At 40.2% G+C, this 13834-nt stretch overlaps 3 protein-coding genes across 5 annotated transcripts; 1 reads left to right on the top strand and 2 right to left on the bottom strand.

Annotated features, from left to right (window-relative positions):
* Window positions 1-38: 38 nt before the first annotated feature.
* LOC140787518 (UDP-glucuronate:xylan alpha-glucuronosyltransferase 2-like) lies at window positions 39-3140 on the bottom strand. Of its 3 annotated transcripts, none has more exons than XM_073136477.1 (3): window positions 2776-3140; window positions 2140-2704; window positions 39-1271 (listed from the first exon to the last, which is right to left on the bottom strand). In XM_073136477.1, the coding sequence occupies exons 1-3, from the start codon at window positions 2968-2970 to the stop codon at window positions 319-321; spliced, it is 1713 nt and encodes a 570-aa protein (XP_072992578.1). In that variant the 5' UTR covers window positions 2971-3140; the 3' UTR covers window positions 39-318. The 3 variants fall into 3 exon arrangements, with proteins under 3 accessions (XP_072992578.1, XP_072992579.1, XP_072992580.1); XM_073136478.1 differs by having other exon boundaries at window positions 2140-2696; window positions 2771-3139; XM_073136479.1 differs by having other exon boundaries at window positions 2140-2696; window positions 2776-3139.
* A 2585-nt stretch (window positions 3141-5725) lies between these two features.
* On the bottom strand, window positions 5726-7909 carry LOC140786000 (UDP-glucuronate:xylan alpha-glucuronosyltransferase 2-like). The gene is made up of 3 exons (XM_073134160.1): window positions 7716-7909; window positions 7027-7616; window positions 5726-6663 (listed from the first exon to the last, which is right to left on the bottom strand). Exons 1-3 carry the CDS (start codon window positions 7907-7909, stop codon window positions 5726-5728), a joined length of 1722 nt encoding a protein of 573 aa, XP_072990261.1.
* A 1429-nt stretch (window positions 7910-9338) lies between these two features.
* On the top strand, window positions 9339-13684 carry LOC140786929 (DNA-directed RNA polymerase I subunit rpa49). Its single transcript, XM_073135647.1, has 4 exons — window positions 9339-9767; window positions 10575-10727; window positions 11865-12182; window positions 13059-13684. Exons 1-4 carry the CDS (start codon window positions 9408-9410, stop codon window positions 13491-13493), a joined length of 1266 nt encoding a protein of 421 aa, XP_072991748.1. The 5' UTR covers window positions 9339-9407; the 3' UTR covers window positions 13494-13684.
* The last annotated feature ends 150 nt before the right edge of the window (window positions 13685-13834 follow it).

Below are 13834 nucleotides of genomic sequence, written 5' to 3'. Positions count from 1 at the left end.
GGTAGAATTCCAGAGTGGTACAAAGATGAGGTAAGTGCATTAGGTATGTAAAGTATTCATATCATCTTATTTGAATTATAAGCTTTAATAATACATTGTAACATACGAGAGGAGAAACATTAGCAAGTCGTTTGAAAAGCTTCTTTAGTGTATATATATGCCTAGTTGTAGGAGCTTTTTTACAACTCGGTATGTGCACTAACTCCATAATTGTCTGCTTATACGTCTTACCTGTTTGTTGGTTCTTGATTTTAGGAAATAACTAGACATATAGAATAAAGTTATTCTACATACTCAGATTGTTTGAGGATACATCAACTAGGTTTCTCTCTTCAGTATGTCCTTCCTCCTGTCAGTAATATTCATCCTCCAATGCCCATCATCATACCCCCTCTTCTCTGCTTCCTTCCGATCCCACTCTAACTCCATCTTCCTTCGCTCAGTCAGCCTGCAAAACTCTCTCAACCCCTCCTCCATCTCATCGTGCAACCTCCACCACCGCCGGTGGGCGGCGTCGCTCGCGAACGTCCTTTGGCTATCGATGTTCCAGTTGCAGTCATAGTCACGGTAACATCTCCACGGCTTCACTCCTAGTGAGTGTATTGCGTACAGCTTCGGCGGCTCTACGCCGAAGAGATGTTCCTTCATGTCCCTATCCGCCGGCATGCTGTCGGTGAAGTACTTGAGATAGTTCACCCTCTTCGGAAGTCGGTGCCACCAGACAAACATCTCGTTGAGGAATCCTTGGTCCCCGCCGTTGTAAGACAGCACGTCCCAGCGACGCAGCATCATGGAGTTAAACGTGCAGTTTGATGGCTCGATGACGATGACGCCGGAGTTGAAGATTACGCGGCTGTTGCCTACGGCAGAGAGCTGAGGGAAATGGAAGAGGTGGTCAAGGTTGCGAAGGACGAGAATGTCAGCGTCGATGAAGATGATCTTGGCGTAGTCGGTGAGCTGCCAGAGGCGGAACTTGCTGTAGTTGTACTCGTTGTAGGTATGCTTCTTGGCTCGTGGGTTGCGGATGCGCTTGATCTTGCGGAGAGTCCAGCCGGCAGTGGCGAGCGTGTGGCGTTGTTCTTGGGTGATGGAATGATCGTGGAGGAGGATTAGGTCGCGAGTTGAGCCGGTCCGGCGGATGCTTTGCGCTAGTGTGATTGCGCCGCATAGGTAGGCGTCCGAGGAGTGGATGACCGTCGCGTATGCCTCCCGCCGGCCACGACGGCTCCTTGGGCTGGCGAGGTTTGAGACATTGAATTCACTGTGGGTTCCTGCACGTACACGTACGTTAGGTTTCATTTATTTAAATTTAAAATTTATTATTTAATCAATTGGTTATCTAGTATAATATTATAATTAATTACTTTGATTGCTGCACGTCGTTGCACATGGTTGTTGCCAACGAACACGTACTTCCTCTTATTCTTTCAAGAAGGTCAACTCCTAGCATCGCTCTGGAACATGAGCCTTTGTGCCTCACACGTCTCGTCTTTACTCTTAATTGTTATATTTTTTTTATAAAAAAAAAACTTAAGTAATTGAGCTCCTTGTATTTTTTCATACTAAGTTATAACTATTCTATTTCCATCCAAAACCAATGATCGTTTCGCTGACCATCTTTAATTAGCTCTATCTCTCTCACCGTCTTGCTTGCGTGCTCTAACCAGAGACCAGAGACCAGAGGAGGAAGAAGAAAAAATCGGTAAAAACGTTTCGCAACTTAAGTTAGATTTGCCAAGGGGATCATTTTTATTGACCTACCCTTTGTCGTCTTCTTCCTCCTCCAGTTAGGACGAGGGCAAAGAGGAAAATGGCGACGGTGAGCTGTGATGACTTGGGTTATTGCTGACGATGACTTAGGTTATTGCTACTAGGAGGCTAAGAGGAGGGGTGTTGTTGTACAGCATCCCCCTCATAAGTGTCGGTAGGCCGTCGTACATGGCAAATAGCAGTCGGCACGACCATTATTGGACTAAAAATGTCATTTATCGTAACTCTTAATGTACTATCTATAATTCTATAGGAAAATTAGAGAGGACACATCTAATTATTATCTAGCATCTAGCATCTAGTTGTGAGGTGCAGCCTTCAATGATAGCAAGTAAACAAGAAAAAGTACAATGGAAATTACACGCGTACCTTCCTGCCACAACGGCAAAGCTAGCTTGCAAGATCCCACCGGCAGCCTCAACTTCTCCTCCAACCTCTCCACCTCAGCCTCGTACATCCACCGCTCTCCCTTCCTCGTCACCAAATCATCACACCGGAATAACTCCCTCATCGGCTCACACTTGCTCAGAAACAACACCTTCACCGCTCCTCGCTGGTCTCTCCTCCCCCTCCTCGCCGCCAAGTTCGCCGCAACTAGATGAACCTGTAGCCTAAACACGTCGCGGTTCCACCCGTCAGCCGGTTTCCGACACGGCAACTTCGCCACCACCACGTCCATCTCCTCATACGCTGACAAGTCCGGCATCGGGATCTCGGGGCACGACGGCACCCCGTTCTCCTCCTCCTCGTCGATGTGATAGGGAAACAAATCATTCCATGTAAGACTATCCGGCACCCGTTCGAAATTTACAACGGTAGTCTTCCCTCCAATGCCCAAATCGATCACTTCGTCTTCCTCCATGTTCACCAGACCAAGCCTTGCGTCCCCATGCAAACCTTCAAGGAAGTTTGGAGTAGTTTCTGACCTGTACTCCTGCGATTCGAGATTTAGTCAAGCTAAATCTAGATTTGTTCAAACGTCATAGATCTTAAAACGTACCTTACCTTCCCCAATATTCCACAATCGCGAAAACTGCACCGGACGAACGATGCAGCGTCCCTGCCGCCGAACAGGGAGGTCGGTTGGAGGAGAAGGATGGTGATGTAGGCGAGCATGAGGAAGACTAAGAATGCTATATTGATCCTTATGATTACAGCTCTAGAGGCAATGGTTTTAGACATTATCCCTCCTAACCCCATCCTTTGAGCATATGTTCTTTGGCCTCCCGAACGTACGTACGTATGTGTTTGTATATATATAATGCTCGTAGACTAAGTTAAGCTCAACTAAGCTTTTGCTTCTCTTCTTCTTTTTTTTCCCTTTCCTCTTTCTAAGTGGCCACCGAAACTCTTTTCTTTTTGCCACATTAGTGGTTGGCATGTAGACATCGGATAATATATAATTCAATGCTGTCGTACCTATCTTGCTAGTACATGATCCATCGTCATGCATGGATGAATGATGCATTTTTGGCGTTGTTTGAACTACTGGGTTTGTAGTAGTTGGCATGTAGGAAATTGACCGAATCCTGTTTGATTGGATGCCGGACGGAGAGAGGATTCGTACGGCTTCCGCCTGTTTTTAATGAATGATTCAAGTGGATGTGTATATATATTTGTTTCTTGGAAAAGAAGAACTACATTCTTATTTTTATTTTTATTTTTATTTTTATTTTTGACCTTGCAACTTGTCTCAAAATTAAGATAGTTCTTTGACTTTACTTCACCCGTTTGGAATGAGAATAAGGAGTTTGTTAAATCATGTTAGTGGTCATTAAATCTGTTTTATAATCAAACATTAGCATTTTCAAAGGTATGGTTAAAACTGAGCAAAAAGGTTTAAATTAAACAGAATATAAGCTAAAGTGAATTTATTATTTTGCCCATTGATAAGTCTGAGGACTAATCATTTTGCACCTAGCTAGAAAACATGTATTTTGTAATTAAAAACCTGCATTGCATGCCAACAAACACATACTATTCAGTACCAACTGAGCATTGCATACTTTATTTATGATAGTTTATGAGGTCATTATATTAAAATAAAAATTCAAGAGGTTATTATAAAAAAATAGTGATAATTTAGAATGTGAAAAGGAAATTATCATTACACATATATGACAAAATTTTAATAATGTATTTATCCACAACAAGAAAATATAAAAATTTAAACGGGCTACCAAGACCATGGGGTCTATTTTTCTTTTACCCATTTAAGGTTCATAATATAGATTAAAAAAATTAGTCTATCTTAAACACGTTCCAAACACCACAATGTGGAGTCCAAAAATTACCGTCGTAGTTTAGTGATTGCATTTTAGTAGATTTTTTATCGGGGCGCGATATGTGAACAACTTAAACTTGTTGCGACTCATCCCTTGAAAGAGTTGGCATAGTTATCCAACTTATATATTAGAGAGATTAATCACTTTGTTTATTGTGTAGCCTATGACAAAATTTTGGTAGTATATTTATCCACAACCCATCAACCAGCAAGAAGATAGAAAAATTTTAAATGAGCTACCAGGAAACCAGATCCAGATTCATTTTTATATCACAAAAGTATGAAGATTGGGTTTGGGTGGGGCTAGATTTTAGCCCAAATTATCCGGGTTGAAAGGGCATATTTAGGGCTGTCAAAATGGCTCATTGGCTCGCTTGCCCCTTGAGCGAGCTCAATATTCGAGCTCGATTAATAAATGAGCAGAGCTCAAGCTTAGCTTAAATTGCCTTGTGTGTGTATACATATATATTTTTTTATATAATTTTTGTATCCATTCTGTTTTCTACTTTTTTTCTTTCCACTTCAATAAAACTTTTATGCACATTACCTAGGCCCACAACTAGGGCTATCAAAATAAATGAGCGGCTTGAGCTCAGCTTGACTGATGCTCGAGACGACTCGTCCGACTAAAGTTTAGCCAAGCATATGCTGAATTATAAGGCTTGAAATCAATTTCGAGCCAAGCTTGAGCTAGAGTCGGCTAGCTCAAGCTCAGCTCGATAGGCTCTGTATATAAAGAATTCTCAAATTAGAAACTCTGCTCCCAAGTTCTCCTCTACCATCGGCTCGTCGCCTCGTCCTTCTACACTGTCGATCCACATCGTCCTCCTCATTTGGTAAGCTAACTCCTCATTCTCAAGCCGCTACCCCATGCTCATCTTCCTCCTTAAGCCATCGCCCTGTGCTCGCCTTCCTCCTCAAGCCGCCTCGTCCTTCTCCACAGTCAGCTTGTCACCTCATCCTTCTCTACTGTCGGCCCGCCTCCTCCTCTTCCTCTTCCTCAAGCTATCGCCTCGTTGCCATCCTCCTCTCATAGTTTATTTGTGGCTTGGCTTAGGCTCGATCTGATTCGGCTTGAATAAGACTTGATAATAGACTCAATTTAGAGTTGAGCTCGGCTCGGGCTTTGTTTGGCCTGGCTCAAGCTTGATTCGAGTTGAGCTAAGCCGAGTCTAAGCAAAATTACAACGCTTGAAATTAATTTCAAGCCAAGCTTGAGCTGGAGCCGGCTCATTTACACCCTTACCCACAACGACAGCAAGAACTATGTCCCACTATATATCTCTAATTTATAACAATTAATTACACTCTTGAATGCAAATACTAGTTTTATTGAACTCAAATAATAACCTATTCTCATCTTATTCCTCCCTGATTTAGCTCAATTTCAACTTATATGTTTATATTCTAAATTATAATTATTCAATCAAAAAATATCAGTGTTTTATTAGTGCTAATATTTTCATAAATTATAAAATGAGTAAATGACTAAACTATTTTAACCACCTAGAGTTAAACTAGTGCTTATAAGTTTGTAATGCATGGAGTAAGTTGGGATGCAGTCGAAGCACATGAGTTAAATTATAATTTCCTCCGAAAAAATATTTAAAATTTGAAAGAGAGAGATAATCTATAGCTAGCTTAAAAACCTATATAACATTATAATATCTTTTATATATTCTTCCTCTCATCCGTAATATTTAGTCTCCAATGGCCATCACTAAACTCCATCTCCTCCGCCTCCTTCCTCTCCCGCTCCAGCTTCTTCTTCCTTTCCTCCGATAGCCTACAAAACCCTCTCAACCCCTCCTCCATCTCGTCATGCAGCCTCCACCACCGCCGGTGCGCCACGTCGCTGGCAAACACCCTCTGGTTCCCCACGTTCCAGTTGCAGTCGTAGTCGCGGTAACACCTCCATGGCTTCAACCCCAGCGAGTGCATCGCGTAAATCTTCGCCGGCTCCGCCTCGAAGAGCTCCTCCATCGCCCTCCTCTCCGCCGTCGTGTTCTCCTTGAAGTACTTCAGATAGTTCACCCGCTTCGGAAGCCGATGCCACCATACGAACATCTCGTTCAGGAACCCCTGGTCGCCGCCGTTGTACGACACCACCTGACGCCGCGCCGCCATCATGGCGTTGAACGCGCAGCTCGACGGCTCGATGACGAGGAGGCCGGAGTTGAAAACGGTGCGGTAGTCTCCGGCGGCGGAGAGCTGGGGGAAGCGGAAGAGGTGGTCGAGGTTGCGGAGGACGACGATGTCGGCGTCGACGAAGATGACCTTGTCGTAATCGGTGAGCTGCCAGAGGCGGAGCTTGCTGTAGTTGTACTCGTTGTAGGCGTTCTTCTTGGCGCGGGGGTTGCGGATGCGCTTGACCTCACGGAGGGCCCACCCAGCGGCGGCGAGCACGGCGAGCTGGGAGCGGCGGATGGACTTGTCATGGAGGAGAACGAGGTCGCGGGTGGAGCCGGTGCGGCGGATGCTGTGGGCGAGGACGAGCGCGCCGCAGAGGTAGGCGTCGGAGGAATGGAGGACCGTCGCATAGGCCTCACGACGGCGGCGGCGTGTCGGCGGCGCAACGAGATTGGACACGTCGAATTCCTCGTCGGTCCCTGCACGCGTCTATGTTATTTGTAATTCATCCTCTATCTTTTTGAGTAGTATTTTCAAACCTCGGACTACTACCAGCTTGTATGATAATTAAAAGGCCAATAATAAACTATGATCTATTTAATAGTAAAAGGATAAAAAATTTAGAGAGATATATAAGTAAATAAAAAATTAAACCCATTAGTGCATGAGCATGACTACCAAACCAATTTGAAAACGAACGGCAGGAGATTGGAAAGAATGAGATGTGACAAGTTCACTTTTATATAACATTTGTTATTAAATTCCATATAACAAGAACTGAAATAAATGACAAATATATGATCGAAAACAGTTCTCTTATAGATACTAGAAAGAGAATTTACCTTCCTGCCAGAATGGCAAGGCAAGCTTGCAAGATCCCACCGGTAACCTCAACCTCTCCTCCAACCTCTCCACCTCAGCCTCGTACATCCACCACTCTCCATTCCTCGTCGCCAAATCATCACACCGGAATAACTCCCTCATCGGCGCACACTTACTCAGCAACACCACCTTCACCGCCCCTCGCCGGTCTCTCCTCCCCTTCTTCGACGCCAACTTCGCTGCCACGAGATGAATTTGTAGCCTAAACAAGTCGCGACTCCAACCGTCGGCCGGCCACCGGCACGGCAACTTGGCCACCACTGCGTCCATCTCTTCGTACGCTGAAAAGTCCGGCACCGGGATCTCGGGGCACCATTGGCTCTCGTTCGGGTCCTCCTCGTCGATCATATCAGGAAACAAGTCCTTCCATTCAAGATTATCAGATACTTGGTCAAACTTTACTCTGGTAGTCTTCCCTCCGATGCCTAAGTCTACCACTTCTTCTTCTCCTATGTTCACCAGACCAATATTCACCCCACCGCCACGCAAACCTTCAAGAAAAGCTCGAGTTTTATCCTTGCTGGTTGTATAGTTTTGATCATCCTGCCACCTATAAGATCTTGATAAATTTCCGAGATCTTAATTAAGTCTTTAGGTAAAAGAACAGCAACCATTAGTGAAAAGAATGGTACGGCTAGCTCTTACTCACCTTACCTTCCTCAAGTTGCAGTCGCCCAAGGTGCACCGGATGAAGGCGGCGGCGTTCTTGCCGGCGAGAAGCGTCGGTTGGAGGAAAAGGATGGAGATGTAGGCAGCCAAGAAGAAGATTAACAAGGCTATATTGATCCTGATCACTGTAGCTCTTGAGCCAAAGCTCTTAAAAAATTCTCTTCCTAAACTCATCTTATGATCAACAAACCTTTGGCCTCTTAGCCAATTTATATATAAATCTACGTAAGGCAAAATGGCGTATGCTAGCTCTTGCTTTGGAATCTCTTCTTACAAACCATCTCTGTTTTTTTTTTTAATCTATTCGTGAAGTATAAAGTTTGGCTTTGTAGTTGGCACGTAGAGCACAATTAATTAATCTCTTGCTTTTAAATCTCATCCTACCCACCATAATAAGGATTAACTAGCTTTTTAGTGGTTTGCAGGTAGCTAGAGAGAATAATTAAGAGCGCTAATTAACATCTTTGGAAATAAACAACTCTACGAATTTTGTATTTATATATCCTCAAATCAAGAGAAAATTTCACAAAAAATCCATTTCTCTTTTTTAAAAAAAAAAATTAAAAGTAGCCATTACATGTTCTACTTGATTTATTTTCTGGGTAGCTATTAATTTTTTTTTCATTTTTTGCCTGATTTTAGGAAAAGAAATCATCTTGTTTCTAAAGTACTGTCTCTTTTTCTCTAAAAAGAAGAAAGGTGGGCTGCATGAAACGTTGACTATTTTTAATGGAGGGCATGCAGTGGAAGTTTGGTTGGTCACTGATTAATTTGTTGAGATAATTATACCAACACCCTCTGCCCATCTCTGGGACATTTTATTTTTTAAATTAAATAAAGTATATATAGATATTTTTCTTAATTTAGGAGTGTATATAGATAATAAAAAAATTCAGAAAGTATATAAAAAAATGTATAATAATTCTAACTATAATTATTCTAATAAAATATTATTTTGTTACTATTTATGAATTGATCAAATATACTGCTACCAGTGATATGCAAAATCATAAGTTTTAAAATTTAATGTTGTTAAACATAAAGTTTAGTTAAATTTGACTTAAGTAATAGAAGACAGCGTTATATCAATTTTTATGGATTTTTTTAGAATTATCTAGAAATTTATATATATTATTTAAATATAATTTTTATTTTTAAAGAAAATTTGGGAGCTAACTTGCTTAGTTGAACAAATAATCCAGTGATATAGAGAGTGCTAAAATATAATTTAGAATAATTTGATAAGTTAAAAATAATAGAAAAATTAAAAAATATTTTGATTTTTGAAATATGGGTTTTTGAGAGAATTATTAACGCTAATGTCCCACATTAATTTCAGCAATAACATTGTAATGTTCTTGATAGGAAAATTTATATCTATCTAAGTGATTACATTTTTCACAATTTTAAGCAGAAATAATGATTAAAAATATATTAAAACATTTATTTCCAAGTTTTAATATTTATACAAAGACAAGAGGGTTTATGTTAATTAAATAATTGGATTGCTTAGAAGAAAAATCATTGAATTGGATTCGGGGGTATATTTGTCCAAAAACCGAATCCGGCTCAGGCCGGTCCTATACGATCAGGTCCAGTCCACTCTACGTACTACTGTAACCCCAAAACCCTAGCATCGAAACCAAACCAAGCAACCATTCTCTCGTCGCTAATGGCGGAATCCGAACCCCAAACCGAGCGAAGAAAGAAGAGAGCGAAGAAGAAGAAGACGATTGATGTGCGCATGGAGGTGCTGTCCGAGTCCACGGATCGCATCGCCCCCATGGTCGGCTATTTCCCTTCCGGTTTCGACCCCGCCGCCGCCGGCGTCGAGCCAAGCGTCAAGGTATACAGGAACCAGCGGCGAAACAACCGACTCGAGCTCGTCGTGACCCCTAGAAACTCCAACGTCGCGTTCGTCGGGAAGAGCTACTCCGGGGAGGCGGCGGCCCCCCAGCTATGTACCTACGCCCTGGGGGTGCTCGACAAGGAGACCCAGACGCTTAAGATAGTTCCAATCGCCGCCAATAAGGTTTGGTTTCGATTTTTTCAGGTTTTCGGGAGATGGTAGATTGATGAAATGTTGTAAAGGTGGAGACTTTTCTCGGACAAATGGAATTTGTAGGTTTTCTCTTAAATTTTAGATTAAGAGATTTGAAAAAAGTTATATGGAGTCAAGATTCAATCTTTATTTAAAGAGAAGTAAAATTGGTATGGACTAAATATAAGTACTGTTTAGTTTGCTGGTTTGTTAGTGTAGGAAAATTTTGATGTCCTCCGATACATTCTCTACAATTCAGCCATATATGGACAGTCGGCACTTGGCAGTAGTGTATTTACTCTGGTTAATGTTGTTCTGACTGTTGTATTCCCTTGCCTCTTACTAATGATATGCGGCAGTATTATTGCTTATTGCAATAAGAAAAGTGTAGTGGAGTAATGATCTGTTACCAGTATATATGCAGGTGCACATAACAAGATCTTTTTTTTTCTTCTTCTTCTTCTTCTTCTTTTCTCTCCTTAGGAATTCATTTAGTACCACCTCTCATACACAAATAATGGTGTTCTATATAGAAATTGTATATGTGTTTGGATAATTTAATTGAAAACATTTGCCATTCACATCCATGCAATCTTGTAGGTGCTTATGAGAGACTTTCTTGTTGCCATTATTATAAGTAAACTTTTGTATGTACTACAGGTGTTCTTCCTACTTTTTTCTTATACATGAGGAACAATGTAGTTTGTAGTATACTGTGTCCTACCGAGTAAACATTCGGTTCTGTAGTAGTCTAATAACTTGGTTGGGTATGAATTTCTCATTTAAGAATAAATGCAGATTTTCAGGTTGGAACCACAGATCCTAGTGAATCAACCTGCTCATACAGAACCATCAGAGGGTCTAACAGAGGAGAGTCTCGCTACAGTTAAAGTTGAAAAGAAAATTGCAGATCTTACAAGTCTTTATGGAACGAAGAAGGATAGAGACAAGGTATCTCTCCCATCTTACTTAAATTTCAATTTCCCATTTCATGTACTTACAATTTATACAGATGTTGGGCTACAATGGTCTATACTGTATACCCATCTTAGAATCAGATTGTGTCCCTTTAGAACATTAAAATTTGTTTATATATCTGTACTTATTGCTTTATGTTTAGGTAGAAACATTTATATGCATGCGAGCCTTTCAAGGGTATAGATGTACCAAAAAAAAAGGTTTTGCAGAGGCGTACCTGTAAAAACCTCTTTGTCTTTCTTGAAGTTAGTTTGAATTGCACAATACTTCTTCGAAGTATTGATTCTACCAACATTCATCTGCAATTCTGCATAAGAATATGAATTCAATTGGGAAGGAATTTTATGATTTTGGAAACAATCAGATTTTACTGTTCTGCTTCCTCTTGTAGTGGATTGTAAAACCATCTTTGTCAGAGTACTTAAGGTAGCTTGAAGTATAGAGCATTTGAAGTAACTCATTTATGATCAAATCATTTACATCTTAATGTTCAGTTTATTAGTCGAGCACTTGAATGGGTTTATTGTGTTGATATAATAAATAGCCTTTTGGTATTTCTGTGCTGTCTGATGTAATTTGGCAATAATTAAATGTCAAATGTACATGCATCAACCTAAATTCATATGGTTTTGTTGTGAATTGTATTCCAGGTCACGCCTTCCAGTTTTCACACCATATAATTACTATGCCAAGAAGGCCTTTAGTTATTTGAAATTTTTGTGATTTCTATTTAGAGCCCATCTTTTAGAAAGCTATAATTAGTTACATATGAAACATTTCTGGAGTGTCCATGTCGTGCAGGCTCTTTAAAATGTACCCATGATAGTTGCATCCTTCCACTCATAGTGAAATTATAAACTAGAAGTTGTTTTGAGAGCTACATTTTCTTTATTATTTTGTTGGAACTTGTTCCTTATAATGCAAAAGGCTGGATTTCACAATCTTGGCAAACTACCAGATTTATAAGCCTTGTCAATTACAGAATTTAGATCATAAAGATCTACAAATAATTATGAAAATATTTACTAGGATCATCGTGGTCACATTTTGATTACTGATTAAGTGATAGTTGTATTACTTGTATGTTATGAAAGGTTTTATTGTGGACAGGATACTAGATGGAGGTCACTAAACCAACAAAGAAATGATCCCTCTGCTTATGAACATGAGGAAAGTCAAATGTCCGATGCCAACATAGATAAGGATACTGAGGATGACGTGAAAGAAACAACTGCTTGGAATATTCCACCTTATGATCCTTCTGCAGATGCACCAGAAAGAGTGTATCTACTAGATGAGATTATTCCGAAAGGTGAACGGATTTACCTTATGGACATTTTGGAAGACTGGCACTCAGGAGAAGATATTTCGTTGAAACCTTATCCAAGTTTTGTGTCTAACCGGATACACAAGCTAGGGGGGATTCAGGTACATTTCAATTCTTTGAGCTCATGGACTTCTCTTTTTCTAACTGCATGTTTCTTTTTTTACATTGGTTGGTGGATCATAAGTTTGTTGATTTTTTGTCACTATTTTGATGAACTTCTACTGCCATTTAGATTCTCTGCCATGTGTAGTATTTGTACATTATCAATGTTCCTAATTGGTCTATTCAAGCTAATTGCAAAATGTTTAATTTCTTAACACTTATATCCTTGCATTCATCTTTTATCATGCCTCCCTAATCTTCATCACTCTTGTCTTCCTCATATTGCCCACAGTATTGGTGATGGATTGGTGTTTGAGTACACCAAAATGTATTTGATTTTTATGGATCCAAGACCTAAACTAGCGGCCCAATTAAAGGGGAAGAAAACTATACAAATTGAAAGGGATTGGTTTGATTGGAGAACAGAAGAAAAGGGAATAAATGGAGTTTAACTCTTTAGGCCTTTTACTCATGTTTTAATCTGAAATACTATGATTACTTTTTAGAAAAAATGAAATGAGAAATTTCCAGAAGTTTGAATCAATTATTGTTAAGAATTGTCTGAGATTTTCGGCATAGTGTGGAAAGCCCAGAAATTGGAGTACCTTTCTTACTAAGACTAACACAATATGCAATTTGCAATAGAAACTTGGATTTACACAAATGATTGTCTTCTAAGAACTCATTTTTTTAGAAGAGATGATGGCTGTACATTGCCTGCACTTTTACTTTTGTAGTGCGAAGTTGTTAGAATCCACCAGAAATTACTGCAGAAGAAAGCAGATTGATGATTTTGGATTATTCCCTTGCTTTTAGCTTCATTCACAAGTGGCGGTATTCTTTTTTGATATTATGTTATCTTTTATTGTTCACAGGATGAGGAAGAAAAAGAGAAGCTTGCGTGCATGTTATCGTACATTACGCATCTTCTAGCTTTCTGGGAACGGTCGAGCTTTTCTAGACACTCCAAGTCCGTAAAACATAGCAAATCTTCATATCATTCCAAGATTCCACGAATGGTATATCAGAAGTTACTGAGGATGTTTATGGATTCAGAGTCGCATGTACTATCAACGCAAAAGAATGAGCTTCTCATCGGTTACATATTGGTGCTCACTCTTTTTGTTGACAACTTCAAGTCTGAACCTTCTGATATTGCAAGGGACCTGAAGATGACTTTCCAGTCCCTCAAGCCATACTATCAACAGTTGGGTTGTAAGATCTCCCAGAAGAGTCCTCAACAACTACCTGTCATAACTCTTCCTGTTCCTCTTAAGTTCCCAGATTTAAAGAAGAGAAGAAGACGGTGATCATCTTCGTAAAGATGATTAATTCTGATACATGTGGGCGAGAAATCTTGTAGACTTTTTTATCCTTTATCTGTGTGTGATTCCTTGCCTTTAATGTATGAATTTTGTTTTTTTTCCTTTTATTCTATGACTAATCTTTTGCGAAAGCTAGAAGGCTGAATGCAATTTCTTGAGATTGTTTTGAGTGGAAATTTTAAGGGTTGTATTCTTCTAATTTTACTTCCAAGAGCCCAGCACATAAGATGGAGTAGCATCCTATTCCGAAAGAGACTTTTTAGCGCTAAAAAGTGGAGGTAAAGTTGGCAAAATCTACCCCTCTAAAAGAAAAGGAAGAGGAAGAG

This window comes from Typha latifolia, chromosome 4 (genome assembly GCF_019914945.1).
Source record: "Typha latifolia isolate L0001 chromosome 4, TyphaL0001v2, whole genome shotgun sequence".
Classification (NCBI taxonomy): domain Eukaryota; kingdom Viridiplantae; phylum Streptophyta; class Magnoliopsida; order Poales; family Typhaceae; genus Typha; species Typha latifolia.
Note: the sequence above shows the minus strand (reverse complement) of the source record. Positions and strands in the feature narration are given on the sequence as shown.

Coding starts and splice junctions, on each gene's coding strand:
- LOC140787518 (XM_073136477.1), bottom strand. CDS start 2,970: ATGGGGTTAGGAGGGATAATGTCTAAAACCATTGCCTCTAGAGCTGTA. Junction 2,705..2,775: donor ATTGTGGAATATTGGGGAAG/GTAAGGTACGTT, acceptor CTCGAATCGCAG/GAGTACAGGTCAGAAACTAC. Junction 1,272..2,139: donor TTTGCCGTTGTGGCAGGAAG/GTACGCGTGTAA, acceptor GTGTACGTGCAG/GAACCCACAGTGAATTCAAT.
- LOC140786000 (XM_073134160.1), bottom strand. CDS start 7,909: ATGAGTTTAGGAAGAGAATTTTTTAAGAGCTTTGGCTCAAGAGCTACA. Junction 7,617..7,715: donor TGCAACTTGAGGAAGGTAAG/GTGAGTAAGAGC, acceptor AAGATCTTATAG/GTGGCAGGATGATCAAAACT. Junction 6,664..7,026: donor CTTGCCATTCTGGCAGGAAG/GTAAATTCTCTT, acceptor AGACGCGTGCAG/GGACCGACGAGGAATTCGAC.
- LOC140786929 (XM_073135647.1), top strand. CDS start 9,408: ATGGCGGAATCCGAACCCCAAACCGAGCGAAGAAAGAAGAGAGCGAAG. Junction 10,728..11,864: donor CGAAGAAGGATAGAGACAAG/GTATCTCTCCCA, acceptor TATTGTGGACAG/GATACTAGATGGAGGTCACT. Junction 12,183..13,058: donor ACAAGCTAGGGGGGATTCAG/GTACATTTCAAT, acceptor TATTGTTCACAG/GATGAGGAAGAAAAAGAGAA.